General features: G+C 42.3%; 1 protein-coding gene across 10 annotated transcripts in view; it reads left to right on the forward strand.

Moving 5' to 3' along the window:
* The window catches only part of PAG1 (phosphoprotein membrane anchor with glycosphingolipid microdomains 1), a 200,006-nt gene that overhangs the window by 163,998 nt on the left and 10,069 nt on the right, over window positions 1-25,939 (forward strand). For 9 of the 10 annotated variants that reach the window (XR_009460692.1, XM_014606887.3, XM_019498596.2 and 6 more), the window contains 4 exons: window positions 5,614-5,665; window positions 7,411-7,507; window positions 12,247-12,845; window positions 23,596-23,655. Coding sequence is in view for 9 of the 10 variants with exons in the window: in XM_014606887.3 (XP_014462373.1) it covers window positions 5,614-5,665; window positions 7,411-7,507; window positions 12,247-12,845; window positions 23,596-23,655 (808 nt within the window). In the remaining variant the exon portion in view is untranslated. The remainder of the gene's footprint in view (window positions 1-5,613; window positions 5,666-7,410; window positions 7,508-12,246; window positions 12,846-23,595; window positions 23,656-25,939) is intronic. The other variant, XM_019498599.2, reaches the window with a different exon arrangement.

Raw genomic sequence — 25,939 nt, forward strand, 5'->3', positions numbered from 1 at the left:
TTTTTAGATCCTGCCCTATTCCTGTCATAGGTTCAGGGATACTTTTAGTAATGAGTTCCTGGTTTTGTTCTAAGACCCCCCCCATAGATTGCTGTACTCAAAAGCGTGTTTACTTTGAGGAGTTGGTTGAAGCCATGTAGGGCCTGACTTCTGTCTGGAATCTTTTCAACACCTCTGTTCCGTACTTAGCCCTAAAACTGGGGGCCACTGCTTTGCAGACCTTTGGCACAGCTTATAGCAAGGACCTTTCAGAGTCCATTGTAGAACTTGACATTGACAACACTTATGTGTCGACAAGCTTCATACATTTGGAAGGGAGGGCTGTTGGACACAAAGTCTGATCCACCTGGACTTTCCAGCTGCACACTTTAATCTCAGTACAACCCAAGACCACAACTGTGAGGAGTGAGATGCAAGTAGATCTTCAAGCCTGCATACTAAGGAAGGCATGCAGATGAGGAATATACAAAGTTACCGTTCTAAAACATAACCATAGTCAAACATGAAGAACATAATCGGGGTTACATCAAAGCATTGAAGCCAATGAAGGACTCATTCATTCATGAAGGATGCTAGTTCCCTTGTTTTTTCCAAGCCTTGTGGTAACAGGTCTAAAAGTGGTTATTGTATGGTATGTTTTTCTATGGCAGAAACAGTGAGGCTGTCTCCAGCTTCCTTCCAGGAAAATCTCATAAAACATTCCCCATGTAGAGCATTTGAAGCCTGGTCTGCCTGTGCTTCTGATGTGTAGGAGTGCTGCTCACACAAAACCATCTTCTCTCCTTCGATTCATCTATGATTTCTTTCTCTGCCTGAAATGCCAGCACAACCCAGGTAGCCCAGGGTAGAACAAAGCTAGTGGCATTTTGATTCAGCCTTGGATCATTGATCTGAGGTTTTCAGGTAGAGCAGAGAGCCTTGAGAAGACACCAGAGATGAATGTTCCTACATACTTCTCCTGCATGGTAATAAATAAGCAAATAAGAAATCAGGTTAGTTGAACTGGGTGGAAGAAATGGGAGAGACTAGAAAAAGAGTTATGTATTACATTGATATTTCTATATATTTGTACTTCACCTCTGAGACTGAGGTATAGATAGATCCTGCTCCGTCTAAAAATGGGAAGGACAGACACTAAGATAAAGGTGGTAATAATCAACAGTTTGATCTCACAGCCTACCCCTAAAAATTTCATTCTTGTTAAGAAGAATTGTTCCACCAAGATGAGTACCTTCATGAAACAGATATTGTTTGGTCTTCAAAGCTGAATTTCAAGCTCTTTACAAAATGCATATAACCAGCCCTACTGAGTTGATGGATTTTTTTTTAAATAGATTCCCAAAGCAGTGTGTAGGATTTTAATGAGTCATGTAGCTAAATGTGATGCAGTACAGCGCTTCAGAAATATACTCCAGGTATAAGATCCCGATTCCCTTTATGAAAAAAAAAATTCCAACGAATTTGGTTAAATTTTGAACATAAAACTCCTGAGTTAGTTCTCTTTTCCTTTATACTGATGTAAATCTAGAGTAATTATATCAACATCAATGGGGCATATCTGGATTTTTATCTGGAATTCTTTATAAGAACAAGAGCAGTCTTTTTTTTTTTTTTTTTTTTAAATTACAAAAATCATACAGCATATACCTTTCTGCTATGATATTGTGGTGGGGGCTTCAGTAATGAAAGTTCATCCTGTCCACCCCAAACTCTGGCATATGTGTTGGATTTGTAAGATGGTGTCTTGGAACAACAGAGAAGAACTGACAGTTTCAGCACATGCAAGACCAGTAATCACTGACCAATAAGGCTGAATAGACTTAACTGGTGAAGAGAGACTTTATGTATGGGCTCTGTAATAAAGGACATTGGGCAAAAAGAAATGGCAAATGAGCACCAGAAAGGAAGAAGGTAGCATTGGGTTTGGGTTGCTCTCTTGCTTCATTTTGTTTTGTTTGTTTACTTTTTGTTGATTCACTTTAACTTTCCTGAATGTCCCTGAGATCTAGACTTGACATGGGAACATAGACTAAGCCACTCTCTCAGCCCATGTTACGAAGTTCTTCTGTCTTAATTGTGCTAGCTACAAGTGTTTAAAAAAAATCAGCATGGCTATTGCACCAAAATCTCTGATTTAGATACAGTTATGTTGACAAAGGAGTGCTTTATCTGTACAGCTTATCTGTGCTTTATCTGTACAGCTTATCTGTACAGGTTTCCCTTGATTTATGTTGTACATGCGTTCCTGGAGAACATAAATTGAATTCACATAAAGCAAACCCACTTTACAATGTAATAAATAGGGATACGTTCCCATGGCAGAGAGAGAGGCAGGGAGGGAATGAGGCTAGGACGAAGGAAGGGGCAGGGGTGAGTGGGGCCATAGCCTTTTCCACTCCCCACACAGACTTACCTGCTTGAGCAGGGAGGCATCTATGCTGATCGCACAAGAGTGAATTTACCTCGCATATAACAAATTATGGGTCTAAATATGCTCTTTGCATAAGAGCGAATTCGCATATAAAGAACCCACATAAATCAAGGGAAATCTGTACTGGAGAGGACGTACAGTTGTGCTGGCATAAAACCTTGGCATGAGAACATACACTCTGTCTCCACTAGGGGGCTCCCCTGATACAAGCATGCAGCACAGGCTCCAAATCTACATGAGGCCACTCCCTGGAATACAAACTGGAACCAGGATGGGTCTCCAAAGCCCCAGAACTTCCAAAAAAGCATAGAAGCACTCAACTCTTTTCTTGTAACTTAAAAGACAAGCCCATTCAACTGATATTGTCCTACAAGCTAAGTTAAAAGATCTTATGAACTTCCCCACATTCATTGCAACTGCCTGTAAGCAGGCATGTTCTTGTGCCGAAAAGTTTGCCTCACAAAGTGGTTCTCAACTTTTTTTAGGTGTAAGGCACCCCTTGTTTGACTTGAGCCGTCCCTCCATACCTTCTGTGAATTGAGCTGCACCCCATTTCAAAAACTAATTTATTTATTACAGTGCTTATTCAGTGCTTACCACCTTGCTAAGGGGCCAGGCAGCAGCCAGGCAAGGATAAGTCTGCACTTTTCTTCTTACACCTGCTTATCTCCTAACACCTTGCAACACCTGTCAAAAATGTTCATGGAACTCTGGTTGAGAATCGGTGGTCTAACACCTCTCCCAGCTATTTATCTGGTACAGTAAAAGATATCAGCAAAAACCCCTTGCTGTTTATATTTTTTCAGGACTATTATAGCTACAACACTCCAACCCTGTATATAGATAACTGTTTAAAATTCATTTAGCTTCTAACCACAACATTATGATCAATGAACAGTGCTCTGCTCATGTCTTATAGTACTTCAGTCCCTGAGACATTAACAGAAAGAAGAAGCTGCAAAAATATTTTATGAGAATCAATCATCTGGGTATTTCTAACAAGTTAATATGAATTAATAACCTTGGAGATTATCTGGTAATAATAATTACATTGTGTTCCTAGCTTGGACAAAGCATAATTTATTGCAGATTATTTTGTGTGGAAGGTTGTTTACAGAGAAATATGATTACGTAAAATTTCTTTACAGCACTCTCTTTGAGAATTGTTGATGTAATATCTGAAGACATAAAACCAGAGTAAAATCTGCTCTGCTTAAAATGCATCGTCAGAAAAGCTTCAGGGAGGAATTAAGTATCTGTTACCAGGAATTGTACTCTAAATGGCATGAATACTGGCATGGATTTAATTGATACAGTTACTCAACTCTCAACCAGCTTAAATGTTAAAGGCCCAGGCTGTTGTGGAGGATGCGATGTGTTTCAGAGTATAGTGGGAGGAAGTCATCAGTAGTCTCCTTCTCGTCTACTCTTCCCAGTTTTTACTCCCTTTCCTTCCAGATGAGGAATATTAGTCTGACATCCTATTGCTGTATTTCAAAATAAGCAATCTATTCATTCCATTTCTAAGAAGGGCCACTAGGGACATGGTATACATTTTCTATGAATCTGTACATTGTAAAGCTTAATTATACATACACAGCTTAAGTGTGTGTGTGTGTGTGTATCCATATACATAAAATTATATGCATTAGGGTGTTAGTTATAATAATTATATATATAACTATAATAACTTAATGTAAAGCTTAAATATATAGTGTGTGTGTGTCTGTGTGTAATTAAGCTTTACAATATATATTTTCTATGAATATGTATATTATGTCCCCACTGGCCCTTCTTAAAAACGGATTGAATTAATTGATTGAATTCACACACACACACACACACACACACACACACGAGTTTTGAGCATGCACTTCATTTTATATATGTGTGCATATATCTATCTATCTATAGATAGATATATCTATATTGGTATAGATATCTATTTAGGCCTGTGCAAAGTGGCTAATATTCACTTCGGATTCGGATTTGGCCAATTCAGGGGACAGTGATTCAATTCGGTGATTCAAATCACTGTCCTGAATTGATTTGGTTGAATCTCTGAATCAAACAGGTCCCATCCCATGCCCACTCTCCCAGCCCTGTCAATGGCTACCCTGCCTGGCCCTAGTGTCCCGGCCCTTTAAAAAAAAAAAAAAAAAAGCCCTGCACTCTCTAGCTCCTACTAGGTTGGGGGGGGGCGATCCCTGCTACACCCCACTGCCCCATGCTGAGTGGGGGGCTCTGCCATGAGCCCCCAGAAGCCCCAGTGGCTGCTGCAGCAGCCAGTGAGTGCAAGCCTTGGGGGGGGGGGGAAAGGAGCTGGGATTGTGGGGGGTCAGAGAGGCTGGGGGAGCAGGCAGGGGATGGGACCTGACAGGTCTCCCAATGGTCCCTTCCCCCCTCTTTCAGCCCCCCCCCCCCACTTACTGACACAGAGCCCGGGTCCAGCTTCCTGCAGCGGCAAGCAGGGACTGCCCAAATCTCCCCCGAATCAATTCAGAGGCTTCAAATCAATTAGGACCTTTTTATTGGTCTCCTGATTTGATTCAGATTCAGAGATTGGGCCACCAAATTGGGCTGAATTGAATCAGCATCCAAAGCTTCGCACAAACCTGAGAGAGAGAGAGAGAATGAAGTGCATGCTCCAGACTGAACCATGTGAAGTCTGATTTTTAACTCCTTAAACTAGTCACACTTTATCTACTACTAAGAATTTTGTTTAAGAAATTGGAATTGTGCTCTTGGAAGGATTTGTATAGCTCCTGAGTAATTTTAAAGAGGCCTATGATTCTTCAGACCCTAAGCATTCCCTAAAAGATGCCACACTGGCCACTTAAGAGACAAGACATTTAAAGATTATCAGTCTCAAAGAACAGTTATTCTCTTTAAATTTTAAACTGACTAAATACCTATTTTGATTCCATAGTTTTCAACTTTTTCCATGCTATGATTCCAAGTTAGAACAGAAAAAAAACTATTGATTGGAGTTATCCTGAAGTGTTGACTATGACTACCTTGTCCTCAAGTTAGTTACAACCCCCAAAATAATAACCTGTTTTTAACAGGAAGAAAAATAAAAATCTAGAATGAAGGTCAGTAGCAATTGCTACCAGGACACACACACATTTGACAGTAGATTTACAGTGGTCTGTAACAATATGTATTTCTTTTCCTTTAAGGGAAAAGAAGCCTAAACATCAGAATGGGGATCATGAAAATCTGATGAATGTGGTAAACATTATTTATCTATTACTGTTTGTATTTTTTCTTTCAATTTGTGCTGACCCACTTAATTGAGCCTATAAAATATAATATTGCTGGTGAAAAGACAGACAGAGAGAGGTGGGTTTGGGGGTTTTCTTTGGGTCATGGGAGGAAAACTGCATTGGATTAGCTTTTTTATTGAAAAAACAAAACAAAAAAACCTTACTAATAGGCTTTGTATTGGTTGGCAGTGGGTATATTTAAAGTTTCACAGACTTAAAAGCAGAGCTCCTAACTAACATTCAGCTAATTCGTTGCAAACCTCCAGGTCCTTACAGTTAGATTGAGTTACTTACTAAAGTCAACAGTACATTGCACTAAGTTTGCACTTGTTCACATTCCATACAGTTACACTGAAGTTAAGGGAGGTTTTGCAGAATACAAGCCAGGAGAATGAGGTCCTTGGAGCAAAATCCTACACTTACCTTGGGTGCACAGCTCATGTATTTTTGGTTGCACATCCTCCATAGAAACCTTGCAATGATCATAGTGCTGGATGGTTAAGTATGTCCTCAGTCACACTTTGCCTCTTGGTTGAGCAAGAATAACACTTACGAAAACTAGTGTATGCAGCTGAGTAAGGAATACTTGTTGCCTCTCTGAAGAGTTGGATGTGCCCCCTGGCCAGTTCTTTTAGATGCATGCTGTCTGAGCCAGCACCATCGGCAGGGCATAAAAACCTCTTCTCTTACCTGCAGGAGAAGAGAGGCCCCTCTTTTCCTCTGGTTGCATTTGCACAGTAGTAGTTCAGTGCAGTAGTTCAGCAGGGAGTACTGCTGTCTGGCACGCCAGGCAGTGTTCTGAGGCCTTAGCAACCTCAGCAAAGCAAAGGACATGGTAACAGTCTAAAAATGCTGTGTTTACTTTTTTAATTATTTCCTCAGCTTAAGTTAATTAAACAAATTCAGTCAAGAGATAAATTGTCATTTCATACAATTGCTACAAATTTATGTCTCATAAACTGTAGTTACTTTAGTATTTTTAAGGAATTATTGTAGTAGGACAGAGTTCTGCGTGGTTGGTAGCCGTAGGTAAATATTGACTTTTCAGTAGCAGCGTAGGACATGCATCTCAACTATATAGGCTAACTCCACTGATTGAATCAGACTTAGCCTCAGCTACAGTAGGTGCCTTAGGGTACAATTTAATCATGGCAAATTACAATAAAATAATGTATATGAATGTGTTAGTTAAAGAGTATGCAATATTAGTGTAATTTACCCTCAAGCGGGGAGTAGGAAAAGCAACAAAGAAGTTGAAGCTGGGGCCTGCTTTTTATCTACCCTTTTACCATTTTTTTGTTTTCCTGCTTCCCTAGCTGCCCCAGCTTCCACTCTTTTTCTGGGATGAACTTCACAGTATAATTGAATATATTTGATAGCTTCATATCTTTGATAGCTTTGTGTATATATATATAAAAATAAATAAATAAAACATATGCAGGAATATTGAAATATGTCGGGCTTAATTCGTTTTATACCAGTTTTATATTTGATACAGAAGTGTGAAACCAGAATAAAATCCATAGTGTGTGTAACTATGTATGTACCAAAGTATGTGTGTATGCATGCATGCATCTATATGTAGACATACATATGCAGTAATGTAGACATGTCAAGATAACTGTACTTCATTTGCAGTATTATTTTACAAGATTAGTTATCTCTTATTCTCCATAAATGTTAGGTAAACATCAGATTTTGTTTTTTCAGCCTTCAGACAAGGAGGTGTTCAGTCATTCTATCACTAGTTCAGCCACAGATCCACCTGCCAGCAGTGAGCAGAATGGGGGACTCAGTAATGGAGATGGTAAGTACTTCAGTTTTCTAAAAAGAAAAGAGCAAAAGAGCCCTTTGCCCCCTCTGACACCTCCTCATGGTCTTATTATGGGCAGCCCACCTGGGTCTCAGGCCTCCACCTGGTACCTTTCTAGGGACAGACTCCCATGACCCACTCCCTCTGGACCCAACACCTTATGCTACAGACCCCTGCAACAAACTGTGATGGCCTCACCAGGTCTTGCTTCAGGTCAGCACCTTCAGTTCTACCCTCTCAGGGGCAAGGGCTGACCCCATCCAATGACCGGTCAGCTTTCGTAAAGCCTAATAATCTTTATTCAGAACAACAGAGCAAATTAATTTAAAACAATAAACAAATTACAAGCATGTCTAGCTTACTAAGCGGCCATCCACCTTTCTCGTGGGGACCCTGATAAGTCTAAACTTCATGTAAGCTTCCGCCAGTTCTTCTCATGCCTCTCAGCTCTAAATGGTGTCTTCCTCTCACAGACCTTTTTATGCAGTCTCAAGTCCTTTGCTTTCTTAGGCCTTTTGAATCAGGTCAGACCAATCTATATTGAGTCTCAGGGGCAGGGGATGAAACTTCAAAAGATCTGTTACCTGCATTTTTTTCAGTTGTGAGATTTGCCTTAATTTCCCCCAACTGCTTTTAATTCCTTCTCTTGCTCATTTATCTAGGAATACAATCACTAGCAAGCCCATAAAGATTCGAATACCTACCTCAATCAATAGTCTTTTACTGGTTCAGCATCTTTCATATTCTGTAATTTGTTTGAGCAATACAGTCTCTTTTCACTTTGTACAGTCATCTGAAATTTGATGGTGTTATGCAGTTTGGGGGGACAGTTGCCAAGAGGAAGGAGGATCAGATTATTATACAAGAAAAATTAGATAACCTGGAGTAACCAGGAATGGTGTAAAATTTTATGCACTTTGGGATTCATACCAAGAACTTCTGTTGTAAAATGGGGCCTGGAAATGTAGGCAATGGAAGAAGAGAGAGTGTTGTAACAGGATGACTAAACCACCAGTGTGATGCAGCCATGAAAAAGGCCAATATGTTTTTAGAACATATTACACAGAGCGTTTTTCTTAATGGGGACAGGGACACTGTCTAAAATATAGTGTACAGTTCTGATCGCTCGTGTTCAAAAAAGAAAGGCTACTAAGATAGGGAGATAGAAAACCTATCATACACCAAAAGACTAAAATAGCTTGGTTGGTTTAGCTTGGCAAAAGAAAGCTTTTGGAGAGATTGCTTTTATATAAATAAAGTTATGGAGTTAATAATCAGGGATGGAGAAGGAGGTATTTTTAGTTAAGGAAGAGTAGCACAAGGTCAAGTGGCTACTACATACAGGACAGGTCATGAACAAGTATAGACTGAGAAATAAAACAAGGTTTTTAAGGATCAGAGGAGTGGAGTTTTGCAGTGGTTTTGTGAACAAAGTAGTAGGAGCAAGGAAGCTAAAATGTTGTTAGATGTAGCTCAACAGCTTTATGGATGGGATGGCATGATACAGCGAGGGTGTTCTTAAAGCAATAATCAGCATATAATGTGTGGCTTTAAATACTGTATTTTCTTGCATGCAGCATGGACTTTTCCTCTCAAAATCAGTTCCCCAAAATGTGGGTGCATGTAACAAGGGAAAAGCTGATTTCCTGACCGCATTAGAAGCACCCTGCTTTCAATTCCTGCTCCATAGTGCAGCAGCCATGGTATCACAATTCAGGCAGCTGATGGAGTCAGTTGATTTAATGGCTCCTTGTACGTCACTCCGTGGGTGTTAACAATCCTCTCTTCTTTTTAATGGTTTTGAGGTTCTGCTAATCAAGGTAGTGATGATTTTGCTATCTGCTAGCTGTTCCTTGTTTCTCTCTTTCTATTTTACAGTTCTGGAGACTCTTTAGCTCTTTTCAGAATCAGAGATTTACCCCTGGAGACCAGTCTTCAGCAACAGCTAGGGTTTCAGCTTTAGTTAAGTAGGAAAGGGAGGGTGAGTCAGCTGAAGATTAGGCTCTGCACCTGTTATGTATAGACATAACTCTGGCAAAATATTTTTCTTCATTTTGCTGTTCAAAAGCAAGGGACATATATACAGGGATGTGTTATATGCAAGAAAAATATGGTGTTTAGTATTTCCATGCCAGGGTAACTCAGTGAAAACTCAAGGAAATTCAGTGGAAAATCCATGTAGGAAGCAAGCAAGCCCATGCTTCAGAGTTCTGGTAGTCACTTGCAACAGCCATTACAATTTTTCCACCCATGAATGCTTTATTTGGCATCTGTTTTTTGTTGTCTCTGTTCTTGTTTTGTTCTCCTCCTTCCTCTGATGTCTTGGACATTGGCTAAAAGTGAGAGTAGTAGGGTTCACTTGAGCTCTAACCAGTGCTGGCTAAAAGGTCCTGCTTATGTAGTACTGTGTCACACAAACTACCAGTTTTGGAGAAAGGGTACCACTCTAATTTTTCCTTAAATTAGAGCAATAGGGACTGGGATTTTTGCCTTCTCTGTTTACAGGGCCTGGTCCTCTTCCTGGGATTAGCTGACCATATATTAACAAATTACCTGCCATGGCAGTGGTAGAGTGCTAATAGTACTTATATCTCTCCTTCTCTTTACCTGCATTATGTTGTAGAGGGGTATTTTAAGGTACTTTGTGTCTGCATTGTTGGAGTAGGTTGGAGCAGATAATTTGGGGACCCTTTGGAGAAATGCTTCAGGGGATCATTTCTTGATGGCCCAGGAGGCCCCTTTCAGCCCGCTGTGTCTTGCAAACATGAATGTCCTTTTTTGCATGTGTTTCCATTGACTTCAATAGGCCTACAGACCTGAGGAAAGCTAAGCTCATGTGTAAATGTTTATAAGATCATCACATATAGCTAATCCTTAGGGCATTAATTAAATCTGTTTGGGGTTAGAGAGGTGTAAAAACACACTTTGGGAATGATGGGGATATTTAAAATAATAATCATGTACAAAGCTGCACCATTCCCAGAGTTATTTAAACACATTTTACTGTCAGTAGTTTGGAAAAATAAAACACATTTTTTCATTCAGTTGAGCATATATTTGTATTTTAGAAAACTGAAACATGAATAAGCTTTTTCTTAATCCCTCTTGCTTTGCTGAGCACTCAGTATGAGTCACACTCAAATGAGACTGAACAAAAATTTCACTCAGCTGAAATTAAAAATGAACAGGCCCTCAGCACAGAGCTCCTGGGAGCCAACTGTTCTCTCTGTCTGCGTCAGACACTGACACACTGGGCTGTGTTCCCCACTTTATAGCTGGACTCCTCATCCCACTGTGATGCTGGACACTAATTTGTTAAACCTTTAGCACTCAAAAACAATTAACAAAAGGATTTTTTTAAATGTGTCCTTTCTTACAGTTAATCCCCCTCCTTTCAGGTTGATTGGTGTTTCATAGTTGGGTGTATTTGCCTCAAAGTGACTCAGTACACTGAGTAAAGCTTCCTCAGGCTACTAGCTGCCATGCATGCAACTGTCAGAATCTGCTGTTGAAGGAGGAAGCTGCAATTTGAGAGGGTTTTTAAGCTGTATGATATCATTGGCACAGGATACAAGAGGTATTAAAAAGCCCTCAAAGAGTAGCATAGATGAATTTGTTCTGTTTCTTTATTTTTAATGTTCTTTTTCCCCAGCTATCTGTTTCCTTGTTGGAGTTTTTGCTGGAGTTTTCAAGTTAGTCAGGCTTGTAAAAGCACCACCATTACATGTACTCTGGCCTGTCCTTTCGTTTCCTGCTTCCGTTCTTGCTAGCTAGCTGGCAAGGCTGTTCTTTCAATGGTTTTAACAAAAACAGCATATAGAGATGAGTGGTCCTGCTTCTAAATGGACCTCCTAGTCCCCTTAATTCTTCCCTGATCCTGGCCTCTCCAAGAACTGTGAAGAGAATGAAGAATCCCCTGTGGGCCAAAATCCAGAGAGAAATAAGTACCCCCTCAAGGATCCTCTTCAGGACCTCTGGAGTCACTGTGTGGGGGGTGAAAGTCCCCTTGTTGGATTCTCATTACACCAGCCTTATGCAGGGGCCAGAAGAGAGAAGAAGTTTCTATTCCCTTCCCCTGCATTTCAGTTTTTGTTGTTCCCTGCCTTTATTCGGGGAACCCAGAAAAGAGAAGACCACCAACATTGTACCTGAAACTCAGCAACCAGTTCTTTCTAGATTAAGCAAAAATATGTGTCCAGATAGCATGTCAGAGTTATGTCATTGTGCTTGTGGAGGGTGAAGGGCATATAGCTGGCAACCAGCAAATCAGTGACTCTGATTATCTGAGAGAAATGAGAAAATGGAAATGAGAGATCCAGAAGGAGTTTCAGTTGATGCCAGGTTCCTCACCAACATCCTTACTAAGGATTGTAGAATTTCTAATGTGCAGAAGTGGATAGGAGCCACTGCTGAAAAGACTGCATGTCTTGCATCTGATCACCTGTTTCCTGGGCTCACCATGAGCAGCACTACAGTATAAAGTATTTTAAGAAAAAATGAACAGATAATGTGCTATATGAAACCAAAGAATATCTCAGCTGATAAGTATAGCAATCTCTTTTGGGCTAGTATTTTTAGTAAATTGAAAGCCACATGTACCATAGAATTTCATGTAATTACATGGTTTGACACTTACAGTGAAATGCAGAAGCAAAGTGGTGCAGTATGTTTATCTACTCTTGCCTTTCTCTGGTCCTGGATAGTTGGTTAAATAATTATTTTTCCCCCCTCAGTTCTCTCAGAAGACAGTACAACTGCGTGCATCCAGCCTTATGAAGAAGTGCAAACTTCAGTTTCAGATCTATTAGACCAGCAGGACAGTCTTGGAAAGTCCATAAAATGTCACCAGAGCAGGGAGCTACCTAGCATCCCTCCCGACAGCACCATGGAAACCATCCTGTCCGCAAGAAATGTAGAAAATGATCCAGGTCTTGGAATGGAAGGGCCCTATGAGGTCTTGAAAGACAGCTCCTCCCAAGAAAATATAGTTGAAGACTGCTTGTATGAAACTGTGAAGGAAATTAAGGAGGTGGGAGGAACAACGAATGTGGAAAGAAGCTGCAGCAGCAAATTGAAGGCTACAAACACAGTTACTGAAAGGCAGGACCAGGGTCCTGGGTGTAGGGTTGAATCAGCAGAATATGCCTCTGTTGACCGAAATAAAAAGAGCCGACAGAGTGCTAGTTCAGATAGCCCACTTGGCAACACCCCAGACATGGAAGATGAAGCTCCTCCACCTGTACCTGTGAAACTTCTTGATGAAAATGAGAATGTACAGGACAAAGGAGCAGAGGAGGAGGAAGTGGCAGAGGAAGCTGGTGAACCTGAGAAGGTAAGTCTTCCTATTTACACAGTCATCCTTATCTGACAGTCACTAACAATGGAGAAAAAAACCTGTGTATACGTACCTGGTGGTCCCATCACTATTTTAATAGAATATTAAAATTAAGGTAGTCTATGGCTGTGAAACAAGAGAGTCCTATCTTTTAATGTGGGCAGATTCATGCCCTGGTGACCTCCAGATTGGATAGCTGTTTATGGGGCCACACTTGAAAACTGTTCATAATTGCAGACAGTGCAAACAAATTCTGCCAATTTGCTTAGTACTGTTAGATATTTATAGAAGTTGTTACACAGTTCTCTAGAAGCTGCACTGCCATCCAGTACATTTCTGTCTCGTTCAAGTTCTTCAGGTTTAGCTTCTGCTAATAGTTTATGTTGTTAAAACCTAGATTTACAAAATGGAGAGCGGGGCATTCTCAGCAGAGACCCTCCACCTTGGAATACACTTCATGTCTTGGTTTGTGAGCAGGCCATCATTTAGATGACTGAGAAAGAAGCTGTCAGCCATTTTGCAACATAGCCTCTTCATGAAAAGCTAAGCCATGAATCTAGAAAAAATCTTTTTTTCCCTACATTCTGCCTTCTAAAGCAAGGTGTCTTATTTGGGGGTATATGGCATGCAAGAAAATTCAGTAAGATGGTTTGCAGGCTAGTCAGGCTCTTTAGCAATTCCTGTGGCTGCAAGAACAGAGGAGAAAAATATACCAACCTGGTGATCAAAGCTGACTCTTCGCATTTGTAAGGCACAGTCTGATTAGAGCAGTTTATACCCCACATAAGACCATAAGCATTGTGATTGTAGGTCAGCCAAAAGGTCTGCCTAGCTCCAAACAGTGGCAATTAAGAGATGCTATTCAGGAAGGGTATAGGAAACAGGGTATGAGTAGAGCAGGGGCAGGCAATTATTTTGGGTGGAGGGCCACTTACCCAGTTTTGGCAAGCTGTCGAGGGCCGCATGGGTAGCCCCACCCCTTGACAGGTGCCCCAACACCCAGTCACCATCTTGGGACCAATGTCCTAATGTCTTGGGACCAATGTCCCAGGGCCAGCACTAGTGGGGCCCAGCACAGGGCACAAGCTGGGAGGGGTCTGTGGAGCCAGGCTGAGCTGCACCAGCAGGGAGAGGGGGAAGCTGGCCCGGCTCCATAGAGTCCCTGCCAGCTGGGACCCTGTGCTCCTGCCACCCTGCTCTGGGCCCCACCGGCGTTGGCCCCAGGACACCGGTGCGGGCCCTGTGCTCCCACTGGCTCCCTGCCCACTCACACCCAGTGACCTCCAGTGCCGCAGTACAGGCTGGGGACAGCGCACAGCCCCAACCCCCTGCTTACCAGCAGGGAAGAAGCTGGTGCTGACCGCGGGGAAAAGTGGCCTCTCGCCTGCTCCATGGCCGGCACTCCCCACTGCAGGCGCTTGCAGCCCACATGGGACTGTCCAGAGCAGGCACAGGCAGCCCCAGGCAGGCTGCAGGTGGCTTCAGTGTGGGGGCGCTGGCCATGGAGTAGGCAAGAGGCAGCTTTTCCCCATGCTCAGCACCAGCTTGTAACCTGCCCTACTGCCAGCCTGCAAGTGGGGCCAGGTTACAAGGTGGTGCTGAGCGCAGTAGGGTGGGGAAAGCAGCCCCTCCCTGCCCCATGCCTGGCACCCTGTGCTGCAGGTGCTCACAGCCTGTATGGGGCTGCCCACACAGGCTTGAAGCAGCTGCAGCGCGGGGCACCGGGTGTGGGGCGGGGAGGGGTCGCTTCCCCCCCCTTCCCCTGCGCTCCTTCCCTGCCCAGGGTCCCCCCGCCCCCACTTACCTGTGCTTCCCGCGCCAGGGCAGCCATGTGCTTCAGCCCGGAAACCCCAGCTGAGACTTCTGGCTGGGGGGTGGGGCCGGGCGGTCCCGCTGTTGTTGAAGCCCGCCGGGCTTCCCCTGGGTCCTACTGCCCTTGGTTCATGTCACTTTTGACAGGAACCAACGGCAGAGAAATATTAATTTTCTGCATTTTTTTAAGGGCCCCTTGGGCCGGATAGAATGGCCTTACAGGCCAGATCCCACCCGCGGGCTGTATTTTGCCCACCCCTGGTGTAAAGTTATCCATCCCTGTCATATCCTCAGTGAAGAGATGTCCTGAGCATCAGGTTATATCCTTCACTTTTGTGTTTAAGAGCCCCTGATGGATCATCCTCCATAAATTTGTCTAATACCTTTTTGTACCTGGTTATAGTCTTGGCTTCCACAACATCCTTTATGTGAATATTCAAGTGTTTATGTTTGTATTCAGGTGTGTATTAGATGTGCACAGGTGTATATCCATTAGGGCTGTGTGAAGCTTTGAGTGCTGATTCAATTTGGAGGAGATTCGGCCCAATTCAGTGGCCAACTCTCCAAATGCGAACCGAATCGGGGACCAGTTAAAAGGTCCAACTTGATTCGAAGCTCTCAGAATCGATTCAGAAAAGATTCAGACAGCTTCGGTGATTCTGGCAGTCCCTGCCCACTGCAGCAAGGAGCTGAATCTAGTTTCCAAGCTAGTAAGTAGGGGGCAGGGTAGGGGAGCTGGAGGAGGGTAGAGGGGACCATGAGGGAACCCCTGCCAGGCCCCCTGACCCTCACCCACTCCCCCAGTCCCCCCATGGCTGCCCCTCCCACCTCAGCTCCTGGTGCTTTAAAAACAGCCCGCTTCTACTGGGTGGGGGGGGCGATCTCTACTGCCCCATGCTGCATGGGGGGCTCTGTCACGAGCCCCCTGACCGCCCTGCTCTACCAGATCCCCATGGCTGCCCCGCCTGCCCCACCTCCAGCCCTTTAAGGAAAAAAAAACAAAACAAAACCCCGAACTCACCAGCTCCTGCAGTGACCTCGGGCTTTCTGGGGGCTCATGCAAAGGGCAGTGCACAGGGCAGTGGGGGGCAGCAAGGATCACCCCCTCCGCCAGGCAGGAGCTGGTGAGTTGGAGCTTTTTTTGTTTTTCTTGAAGTGCCAGGAGCTGGGGTGGACAGGGCAGCCATGGGGGAGCTGAGACAGCAGGGGGGGTTGCGGGGCTCATGGCAGAGCCCCCCATGCAGCATGGAGGCAGTAGGGGGCAGCAGGGATCGCCCCCCCCCCCTCCCCTCCCCTGCTGAACAGCAGCCAAAGAGTAGGGGCTTTTTAAAAAAAGAGCCAGGAGCTGGGGTGGGCAGGGCAGCCATTGCCAGGGCTGAGGGAGCGGGCGGGGGATGGGGGCTGTGAGATTCTAAGATTCGGATGATTTGGCAGCAGCTGAATCTCTGAAACAGATTCAGCCAAATTGATTCAGGACAATGATTTGAATCACCAAATCAAATCACCATCTCCCAAATCAGCTGAATCCGAAGCGAATATTAGCTACTTCACACAGACCTAATATCTATCCTATCCTTCATGACCTCACAAGTCTTATGTGAAACAAACTTAACTGAAGATATATTTAGATTAGTTTGCATCTTTTCATTGTAATTTGCTACAACTGGTTTGCACTTATAAGAGCTGATATAATAGTTTAACATTTTTATAATTGTTAATGACTAAGTGCATTGAGTGTGGCTCTCTGTTACAGGTCATATTTTTGTGAATATTCAAATTATCTTGGGTTTTCATGAAAATATTCACAAATCCCCAGTGTTTCACAGTTTTTAATATGAATGGTTCTGCAAAAAACGTTTTTGGTTTTAAGTTATTTGCTCTTTGTTATTGATCATCCGCATTTTTAAAAAAGTACCTTGAAACATGAGTAAAGCACAGTAAAGTTAAAATGAACAATTTGTAAACAGCCCATTATCTAAAAATTAATCCAGAATTGCAATTCCCAAAATGTTTGGTCCAACAGATCATTGTTAGCCCATCAAATTTCTCACAGTTGCCATGCACCCTTATCAATCATCCACCTTCTAACTGAAAACATTTGAAAGGCACACTAAACTCAGACCAATCTGGAAATCACTTACCATGATCTTACCAGACCCTGCTGGTCCATGGCCCACAGTTTAGGAACCAATGAAAAATAACAAGACCATTTCATCAATCTGAATTTTTTTTGGATTGTTTGGGTTTTTGGGGGGGGGGGGGGGGAGGGGTCATTGTTTTTTTTAACCAAGAGCTATCTACATTTCAAACAAATATTATTTGTTGTGAATATTTATACCATTTCTAATATTTATGGGGAATAAACAATATATAAGTGGCATTATTCATGTCAGGTGTAACGAATCTCCTAGAAAATCATTGTCTTAGTCAATGATAGAAATAAATCTCTTCACTGGTATGTAGCACCCCAACATGCAGAGTATAGTTTCAGTAACTGCAGAGATTGGGAATTGATTAAAATGGCTGAGACTCTGAAGAATTCATCAAGAGCTGACACATACAGTCCCTAAGTGCCAGAAAAAGGTGTTTGCCTAAATAAAAATTATTCAGAGTAAAAATCATCCCGAGTTAGAGAATTGGCAACACTGGGTTATTTCAGCATTGTTTTTGTGAACATACATAATGCATTGAAGTGTGTGCCTGTCCTGTCCTTGAGAGCTACAGCTGCTGCAGAGTTGAAAATGGTAATTGATTGAATATATAAATGCAATTATTTCAGGCATTGTGTTTAGAGGTTGTAAGGGTTTTTTTTTTATTTATTCTAATTTTCCTTTCCTCTCTAGCTTTCTCTAGCAATGTGCAGCAGCAGCTGCTTGTCCTGATAGAGTGAGAGCGGAGTGGGGAGTGGGGGAGAGAGAAAGACTGTTAATGTTAATATCTTAAACATCTTTGTGAGGGGTTTTTTAGTTATACCGATCCCCTGGCTATCACTTGTTATTTCCTCTTTTGTGATGCCTCTAACTTCCTTCCTAAATCTTCTATACCCAAAACCTCCAACCCACTTCCTCCCCCTGATAAGAAAGCAGGACTTGGTGTCATTTGCTAATCATTTTTCTATAATAAGTGTCTTTGTCTTAGCAGAGCCTGTAGACTGCAGGGTCCCAGGCTTGAAAACTCTTCCCATTAGAAGGTTTTTGTGTAACTGGGGATGAATGCCTTCAACCTCCATAGAACCTTAGCTTTCAATTAAAAAAAAAAACCCTTCTAACCTATATGTATGTAGATCACCTTATACATATGTAACCCAGTATCACACTATGCCAGGGCCTCTCTACAGTAGAAACATTTCCCTAATATAACTACACCAGTGGCAATATCTCTTGTAGGAATTTTGCAATAGTGTTAAAAGGGTTTGCATTGTTATAACCCATCAAACATCTGGTATAGTGCACCTTCACAAAAGATGAATATGTATTTGTTTGTTTATTAGATGCATGTGCTACCCTTTTCAGAAGGCTCAGGGAAACTCACCATAAACACAAAATTATGGAAACAGAATAAAATATTAAAATAAGAAGATAAAAACCAAACAACACCCCAGCCCTCTCCCCCAAAATTCAAGAGCAACCCAGCAACCCCAGGAGCCTTCCCAGCCCAACCTTACTTTTTACCCCACATTTACTTACTCCACAGTAGGTAGCAAACACAGGGCCTAAGCCTACAAACTGTTCCCATGCAAATGCTGCTGCTGCTGCTGCTGCTGCTACTACTTGGATAAGAAGCCTTCCTAAGCCATAGAGAAAGGAAAATAGACATGAACCAGCTCAGTGTCACTGTTCTGAGGAGAGCTCTGAGGAGCTAGTTGATCGGGAGAAGGACCCAGAACCAAAAACTGAAGGGAAGAGCAGAGTGACAGGGACAACTTCCTTACAACTGAGTGAGGTGGAGAGAGTTTGGAGCCCTCTCACTCTTGTGGACAACAGGAGACTCTGGGTTTGCATGGGAAAATGAGAGAGAAAGAATTCTTTTCTGTCCATTTCAATAGCCAGATGGATCTGGGCTGGGTGGGATAGGATGGTTCAAATGTATTAACATTTCCCAATCATAGTCTCATTTCCTCAAGCGCATTGGGAGGTAGAATCTAAAAAGAATTATTATTGATTAATTGCTAACAGCATCCCCAGAACCTGTCACACGATGCATAAGACAAAGCAAAAGACATAGCCCTACCCCAACAGACTTGCATCATACCTAGACTACCTTTGCTAATAATATCTCATATGGTATAATAACCCCTTTCATTCTAAACAATCCAAAAGCCCTTTTCTACTACAAAATCCTTTCCCATAGTACTGACAGGAAGCCAACTCCAAGCACATAGCAACCCTACATGATGAAATAGGCTAAAGAAATATATTTTTTTAACTAGATTGTCACCAAGACCCCAGCCAAGACCATCTTGCAAAAAAACTTTTAATTTTTTTGTAAAAGACAGCATTTCCAATAGCACAGTGCCTCTTCAGGGACCCCTGCCATATTGAATTTTTTAAAACTGAGTCGTTCTTTTTATTGAGAGTCATCCTTTATAGGAGAATACAACTGCATCCAGTGGGAGGAGGAGAGAAGAGAAAGGAAGTAGGAAAGAAACAGGGAGGGAGAAAAGAGAAAAAGAGAACAAAAGGAGAAAAGAGAGAGAGGAAAGAGAACAGAGCGGGGTGGAGGCTAGGTTGCGTGGGTACATAAGTGACTTATGAGCCCAATCTTTGCCTTGAACGGTCTTCTGCAGCAGAGACAGAAAAGCAGTGAGGACTAGGTACAAGAGGTTTTCGTTTTCCTGGCCACGTTTCTTCTTTGCTTCTGCCATGCATTGCTGTTCAAAGGCCAGTGCTCCGTTCTGGATTGATGACCTCTAGGATGGACAGTTACAAGCGATTTACTCCCACAACTCCGGGTCAATGCCGAAACTCTTTAGGGACACCTTTAGAGTCCTTGTACTGCTTCTTTGGTGCGCTGCGAGAGTGTATTCCATTTGACAGTTCGCTGTAGAAGATTTTCTTCGGCAGGCAAGTGTCGGGCATTCTTGATAGGCGGCCGGCCCATCTTAGCTGAGCCAGTTTCAGTAGAGTGTGAATACTGGGGAGAGCTGATCTTTCGAGCACTGTGGTGTCTGGAATCTTGTCCTGCCACTTGATCTTTAGTATCTTTCACAGGCAGCACCGGTGGAAGTGGTTTAGTTACTTGACAAACCTGATAAATGGTCCAGGTTTCACAGGCATAAAAGAGGGTCAGCAGAATGATGGCTTTGGATACCTTCAGTTTTGTCTATATTCCAATGCCTCTGTGGTCTCAGCCCAACTTACAGAGTCTGCCAAAGGCCACGCTAGCTTTCACTAGCTTTCATTCTTTTTATTAGAAAATGTTTATTATAGTCCAACCCCCCTGCACAGATGCAGGATTTTCTCTTCCTGACCCATCCCAGACAGATGCCCAACCAGCCTCTTCTTCCACAACTTTCCCAGGTGGTAAGTTCCATTGGCCTACTGTTCTTGTAGTTAAGAAGCTTCTCCTGAGATTTAATTTAAGTTTGTTTTGCTGCAATTTAAATCTGTTGCCTCATGTCCTGTCCTTTGTGGCAAGGCATTTTTTGTAACAAAGTTAAATACAAAATGTCCATTTTATTAAGATACTGGTGGGATATTGAGGCAATATTTACACAAAAAGAATGCCAGCTCCTAACCAACAGAGTATACCTTTTGTAATGCCTTTGGTTTTCAACACTACAGCATTTCCTCTGGGGTTTATAATAAAACAACTTCTTGGCACAAAGTGTTAATACCCCACTAATTAAAGAAAATACTTTGTGACAGAATTTTGCTAGCACAAACTGTTTGCTTTAATGTATGTGCAGTAAGCCGGGAATTAACCACTCATCTGTAAAAACAAGGAAATCAGCTTGCTACTAAGTAGGGCTGTGCTGAACTTCTCTAATATTGCAAAGCCAGTGTAGAGCTCTAACAAAGCATGTTTGAACTTCTCCTGCTTTTCTAAAGCACTGAGTGGATTTATCTCCAAAAAAACCACAGAAAATTGAGCTTAATTTTATTTATAGACTGTTTGTTCCAGATAGAGAGAGAGAGAGAGAGAGAGAGAGAGAGAGAGTGTGTGTGTGTGTGTGTGTGTGTGTGTGGGAACAACAAGTGAAGGATTTAGAACTTCTCCCAAAGCCCACTAAAATCTGTGGAAAGACTTCAGAAGCTGTGCATCATAGCTCCAGTGGCAGCTTTCACAGTTGGGTATTTATCATGGCTAAAACCACAAATAAAAATGGAAATAGAGCAGCTTCTGTTACACTGAAGATGAAACAGAATTCTGAAGATGTAATTCTCTTTAAAACCCTGTATGTCTAATACATTTCTAAAATCAAGTATAATTGACGGTAGTAAAAAAAAAAGTTCCAAATAACAGAATCCTTGTTTACACAAAGGCTCCCACTGGTATCTACCATGTCTTCCAGCTGCTAGTATTTTTCTACTCAGTGGGCTCATCCAGACAAGTGTGCATGTGCACTTTGCGGTGCCTCAAACAGTTTTGAAGCACTGCAAAACACATGTGATGCATGAGAAAGGGTTCTCTGTGCTACATGCATCATGGAGGCAAAATTAGATACCAAGAACTCCTGGTATTTAAAAAAAAATGCAGCAAAAAAAGTGCAGTGGTGAATGTGGCTGCAGCATGCACCACCCAAAACTGGAGCCTGGCTGGCTAGAGCCACACTCTGGCTGCCAGCCAGGCTCCAAGTGCCCAGATCACTGCTGTTGCAGCCCCAGGAGGCCCCCAGGACCCCAGGTAAGGCAGCTGGGGCCAGCCCAGGTGCTGGTCCCAGCCTCCCCTACCCCACCTGGGGCAATATGTTGTGCACCAGAGCACATATGTAGGGGCATGCCCAGGGGCAAATAACAGCAGCACAAATATGTGCTGCTGCTATTTGTCCTTGGGGAAACACACATTCCTGCTCATGAGGATGCATCCTGTGGACATGGCCACATGAGTGCAGACGTTTGTTTCCCCAGGGACAAGTAGCAGTGATTGTCCAGGGACAAGTAGCAGGGATACTTTGTGCCCCTGCTAGTTGTCCCCAGGGAATGCATATGCCATGCACCCTTTGGTGTATGGCATGTTACCCCGGGTGGGGTAGGGGAGGCTGGGGCCAGCAACTGTGCTGGCCCCAGCAGCCTTACCTGGGGTCTTGGGAACCTCAGATTGCTCCTACAGCTGGGAGCCTGGCCCACAGCCAGAGCATGGCTTGGGCCAGCCAGGTTCCAGTTTGGGGCATTGTGCGCTACTGCCACGTGTGCTGCCCCACTTTTTTTCACTGTGACCCCAGGATCTTCTGCACTGCAAGGTAGCAGCATGAGGCATGCCTACATGTGCAGTGTGCGGCTCCACAGATGGGTCTGCAGTGCCACATACCACACATCCACGCTCATCTAGACACAGTCTGTGGATGCATCTACATGCGTGCTTTACCCTGGTGTTAACTAATTAGCTCTGCAGTAAAGTGTTACCACCTAAACATGCACCAGTATTAAGGCGTAGTAAATGAATTAACTCTGCCATAAGATAGTACAATCAGGGACAGTACTATCTTACAGTGGAGTAAGTAAGTGCGATGAAACATATGTGTAGACAGTGACAGGGGCTGGCTAGGGCATGAGGGTGCTAAAGTGCGGAGGCTGCTTGCTGCCTAGCCACACAGCTTCACAGGTTCTGCACCCTTGTGCCCTAGCCAGCCCCTCCACTGCCCAACGCCGCTACCTGGAGCCTGGGGCTGACCCCCTGAGCCTGCTGCCAGTCTGGGGCTGCTCCGCTCCTCCTCAAAGTGCTGCTGTGCTGGGCGCACATGTAGATACTGCACTCTGGAACAGTTGACTCAAACAGCTCCAGTGTTTATTGTATAGCATTAATTGAACATGTAGATGTACCCACTAAGATTTTCTTTCCTGTAAAATGTACAAGTCTGGACACAGCAAAAAAAAATTGTTCAATCAGTTCATTAAACAGTATAGTGCTCTTGTTTTGTTGAGCAACACTTTGGTTGTGATGTAACACAGATCCTCATAGTCTGTGAAGACCTAAGCACTTTACACAAAGGCAGAAAAGTTTACTCCAGTGCCCTGTCTCCTTTCTAATCAGCATGCCTAAAGTTAGAGAGAGGTTCCAAACTATCCCTTCAGTCTGTGTTCCACCTCCCCGTATCCAAACTCAACATCTGGTTCCAGGTCAGAACATCTGAGCTGAGGGTCATCTCTACCTAAACTTTTCTCCCTTTAGTTTGATTGAAAGCAATAATTTTCTTCATTTGTTGCCCTAAATTGTGATGTAATATTGCTGTGGACTGCTAAAACAGCTATGACTATTCATGGGGGAGGACAGAACTGCTAAACATCCAAAGGGGTCCAGGGGTCTTTCATCCAAAGGGGTCCAGTACTAATAAGTAGTCATACATCTTAGTAAGCTTTGTAAAGGCCATTATCTTTCTAAAAATCTTCTTTTCCCCTCCGTTTCTTCTGTAATATAGAAATAGTGTGATGTGATCAACTATACAGAGCAGTTCAATTTTAATTATTGGACAGCCTAAACCTTTTACAGATCCATTCTCACTTCATTAGGAATCCAAGTGGAGGAATGCAATGAACCAGAGTTAAATTTACCCATTAAATTATTTTTACACTTTGTTTAGGTTCAAACTAGGGGCTGGTGCATTAAAAAGCTACACTAATCTCAGGGCTGTGGATTTCAAAAGCTGTAGTTTGGATATTAGTCAATGGAACGAGTGATCAAATGATCATATAATATATATTGATTCTAAGGGGAAGGCTGTATTACAACTTTCACATTGCTGCCTGCTAATTAGATTTTATTTCCCCGTTTACAGAGGCTTAGTTCATTGTCTTACAAATCTCGAGAGGAAGACCCATCTCTTACAGAAGATGAAGTAGGTTTCTTGCATGAAATGTAATAACTAAGCAGACAAATATTTTTGTAGACTGAGATCAGCATAAATTCTGCATGATTAATCAAGGTCTGGAAAAGGTGAAAATTGTCTATACAGGAAATAAAACTATTTTTTTCTTGTATGCAGTTTGTAATGCTGCAGACATAAAATCTGGTGCATTTAACAATGGGATGTTGCATTTTGTTTTGTCATAGCTACACATGGGGGCTTACTACCTTATAAAATATTACTGCCATTAAATAATACAGGATCTTCATAAAGTCCTGATGCACTTTTAAACTTTAATAACTTAGGTTGTGCACAAGGACTTTATGAAGGCCCTGTATGAGGCTCTAACAGTCTAATTTTTTAACCTGAACTAATTGATTTTCAATGGCTTTTAATCAGGTGTTCCACCTACTTGACCTCTACAGTGTTTGGGGGAGTGTAAAATAAATTTAAAACACAATAAAAGCATTTGGAATATAAGACCACATACACTCAGGTTTGCCAAGCAAACAAGTCAAAAAGATCAAAACAGGGAAGGGAAAGTTGTAAGGAGAAAAAATGAGACTGATGATAGTCATCTTCAATGACTCCTGTAAAATACTAGCATGCCCTTTAAACACAAAATCATATACAAACTTTACAGCCCTCCACAGTCTCATATATACTGTTAAGAGACATAGGCATATTGCCCTTGCACTGGGTTTATTCAGTTTAATCTTGATGATGGCTGTGGCACTTTAGGAAGCATATCGGCAGAAAAAGCTTGTGTCTGAACATTTTATTGTCTGCAAGAAATAAAAAGTGGAAGTGCCACCACCTGGAATGTGACACACCTGTTAGTCAATAAAAATATATAATAAAAGAATACAAGAGATTATTAATGGAACTATTTTTCCAGCCCATGGGAATAGCAAGTATACCTGCACCACTGATTGTTTTTCCATGATAATAGCTATTTGCCAACTACCTCTGATTATGAATTCATCTAATCCAAATCCAAATCCTAAATGGCCTGTGAAGGACCCAAAATGCAACAGAAAAGGGTTGTTGCCATTAGGCAGGAGGATGTCATAAGAATTCTCACAGCCTATAGAGCCTATAGCGGAGCGGAGACACAAAGCCAAATGTATGCATGAAATGGTCCAGTGGCTATTCTACATGACTCCACTTCCTAGCTACAGAAACTATGTTTCTTTATGCCTTCCCCATGCACCTGTTGGAAGATACCAGCTGTATCCACAACTCTAAACTGATTTCTAGGATTTGGCTCTAGTGAACTGAATTATTCCCTTTGATACTGATTTCACTGAATCCTTTATTGCCCTTGCAAGTTCATTATTTCTATAGTTTTTCAAGAATCTTTACTTTTGTCAACTACAAGAGGGAACTGACTAAAGTAACCATGGATGTTCAGACCCTACAGAGATATGCTGAAAAGGGTTCACTTTTTCACTAATGCAGTAAAACTGACTGTGCAGTCCCTACTCATGTATCAAACCCCTCTGGAGTAAAATGAATAGGTTCTGTGAACCAGGCCTTGTACTAGGTTTAGTTTTGTTTCATATGATTTCATATGAGTGAATTTACTCCCCCATTTTTAAGGTTCTTTTTACATCCCTTATAGTACTCAAACCAATGCTATTATGGTATAAGCCTGTATGCCTGAATGGGAAAGGAATCGCTATGTTATAAAGCCAAAAACACAGAACAAATTAAGTCTTTCCCATGGCATTCCAGAAGGTGAAACTGGTTTTCTTGATATCGGCAAAAGCAAAAGCTTTGAGAATCTTGAAGTAGCTCCAAGATTAGAGCCATGTTCAGCAGGTATTTTTTACTATATGCCTAATTTATTTATAACAGTGCTTCCACCTCAGATTCCTTGAATTTACCTATAGGTGGCTTCAAAAAATCTAGGGGGAAAAATAAAACAAATTAAAATTTAAATGCATGCTCATATAAAAACCAAACAAACCTAAAACTTAGTAAGAAAATACAGAACCTACAGTTTCTTCTTTATGTTTAATAAAAATAGTATTTGTGTTTCAGTTTCTTCATAAGAGCTGCTTGAAGTCGAGGATTATGTTGCTGGCACTTAACATAATACATAGTACATAGCACACTCATCTTTGGCAGCTCCTACAGTACATGGACTCCCAAGAGGCCAGACTGTGTATTTGTAGCAAATTTATGAAGCAAGAAAACCCTGTGACAATTTGAAAATTTGAAACCGCCAATTTCTTAACATACATTTCTAACAAGAAAAAACCCCTACAAA

The sequence above is a fragment of the Alligator mississippiensis genome, chromosome 3 (assembly GCF_030867095.1).
Source record: "Alligator mississippiensis isolate rAllMis1 chromosome 3, rAllMis1, whole genome shotgun sequence".
Taxonomy (NCBI): domain Eukaryota; kingdom Metazoa; phylum Chordata; order Crocodylia; family Alligatoridae; genus Alligator; species Alligator mississippiensis.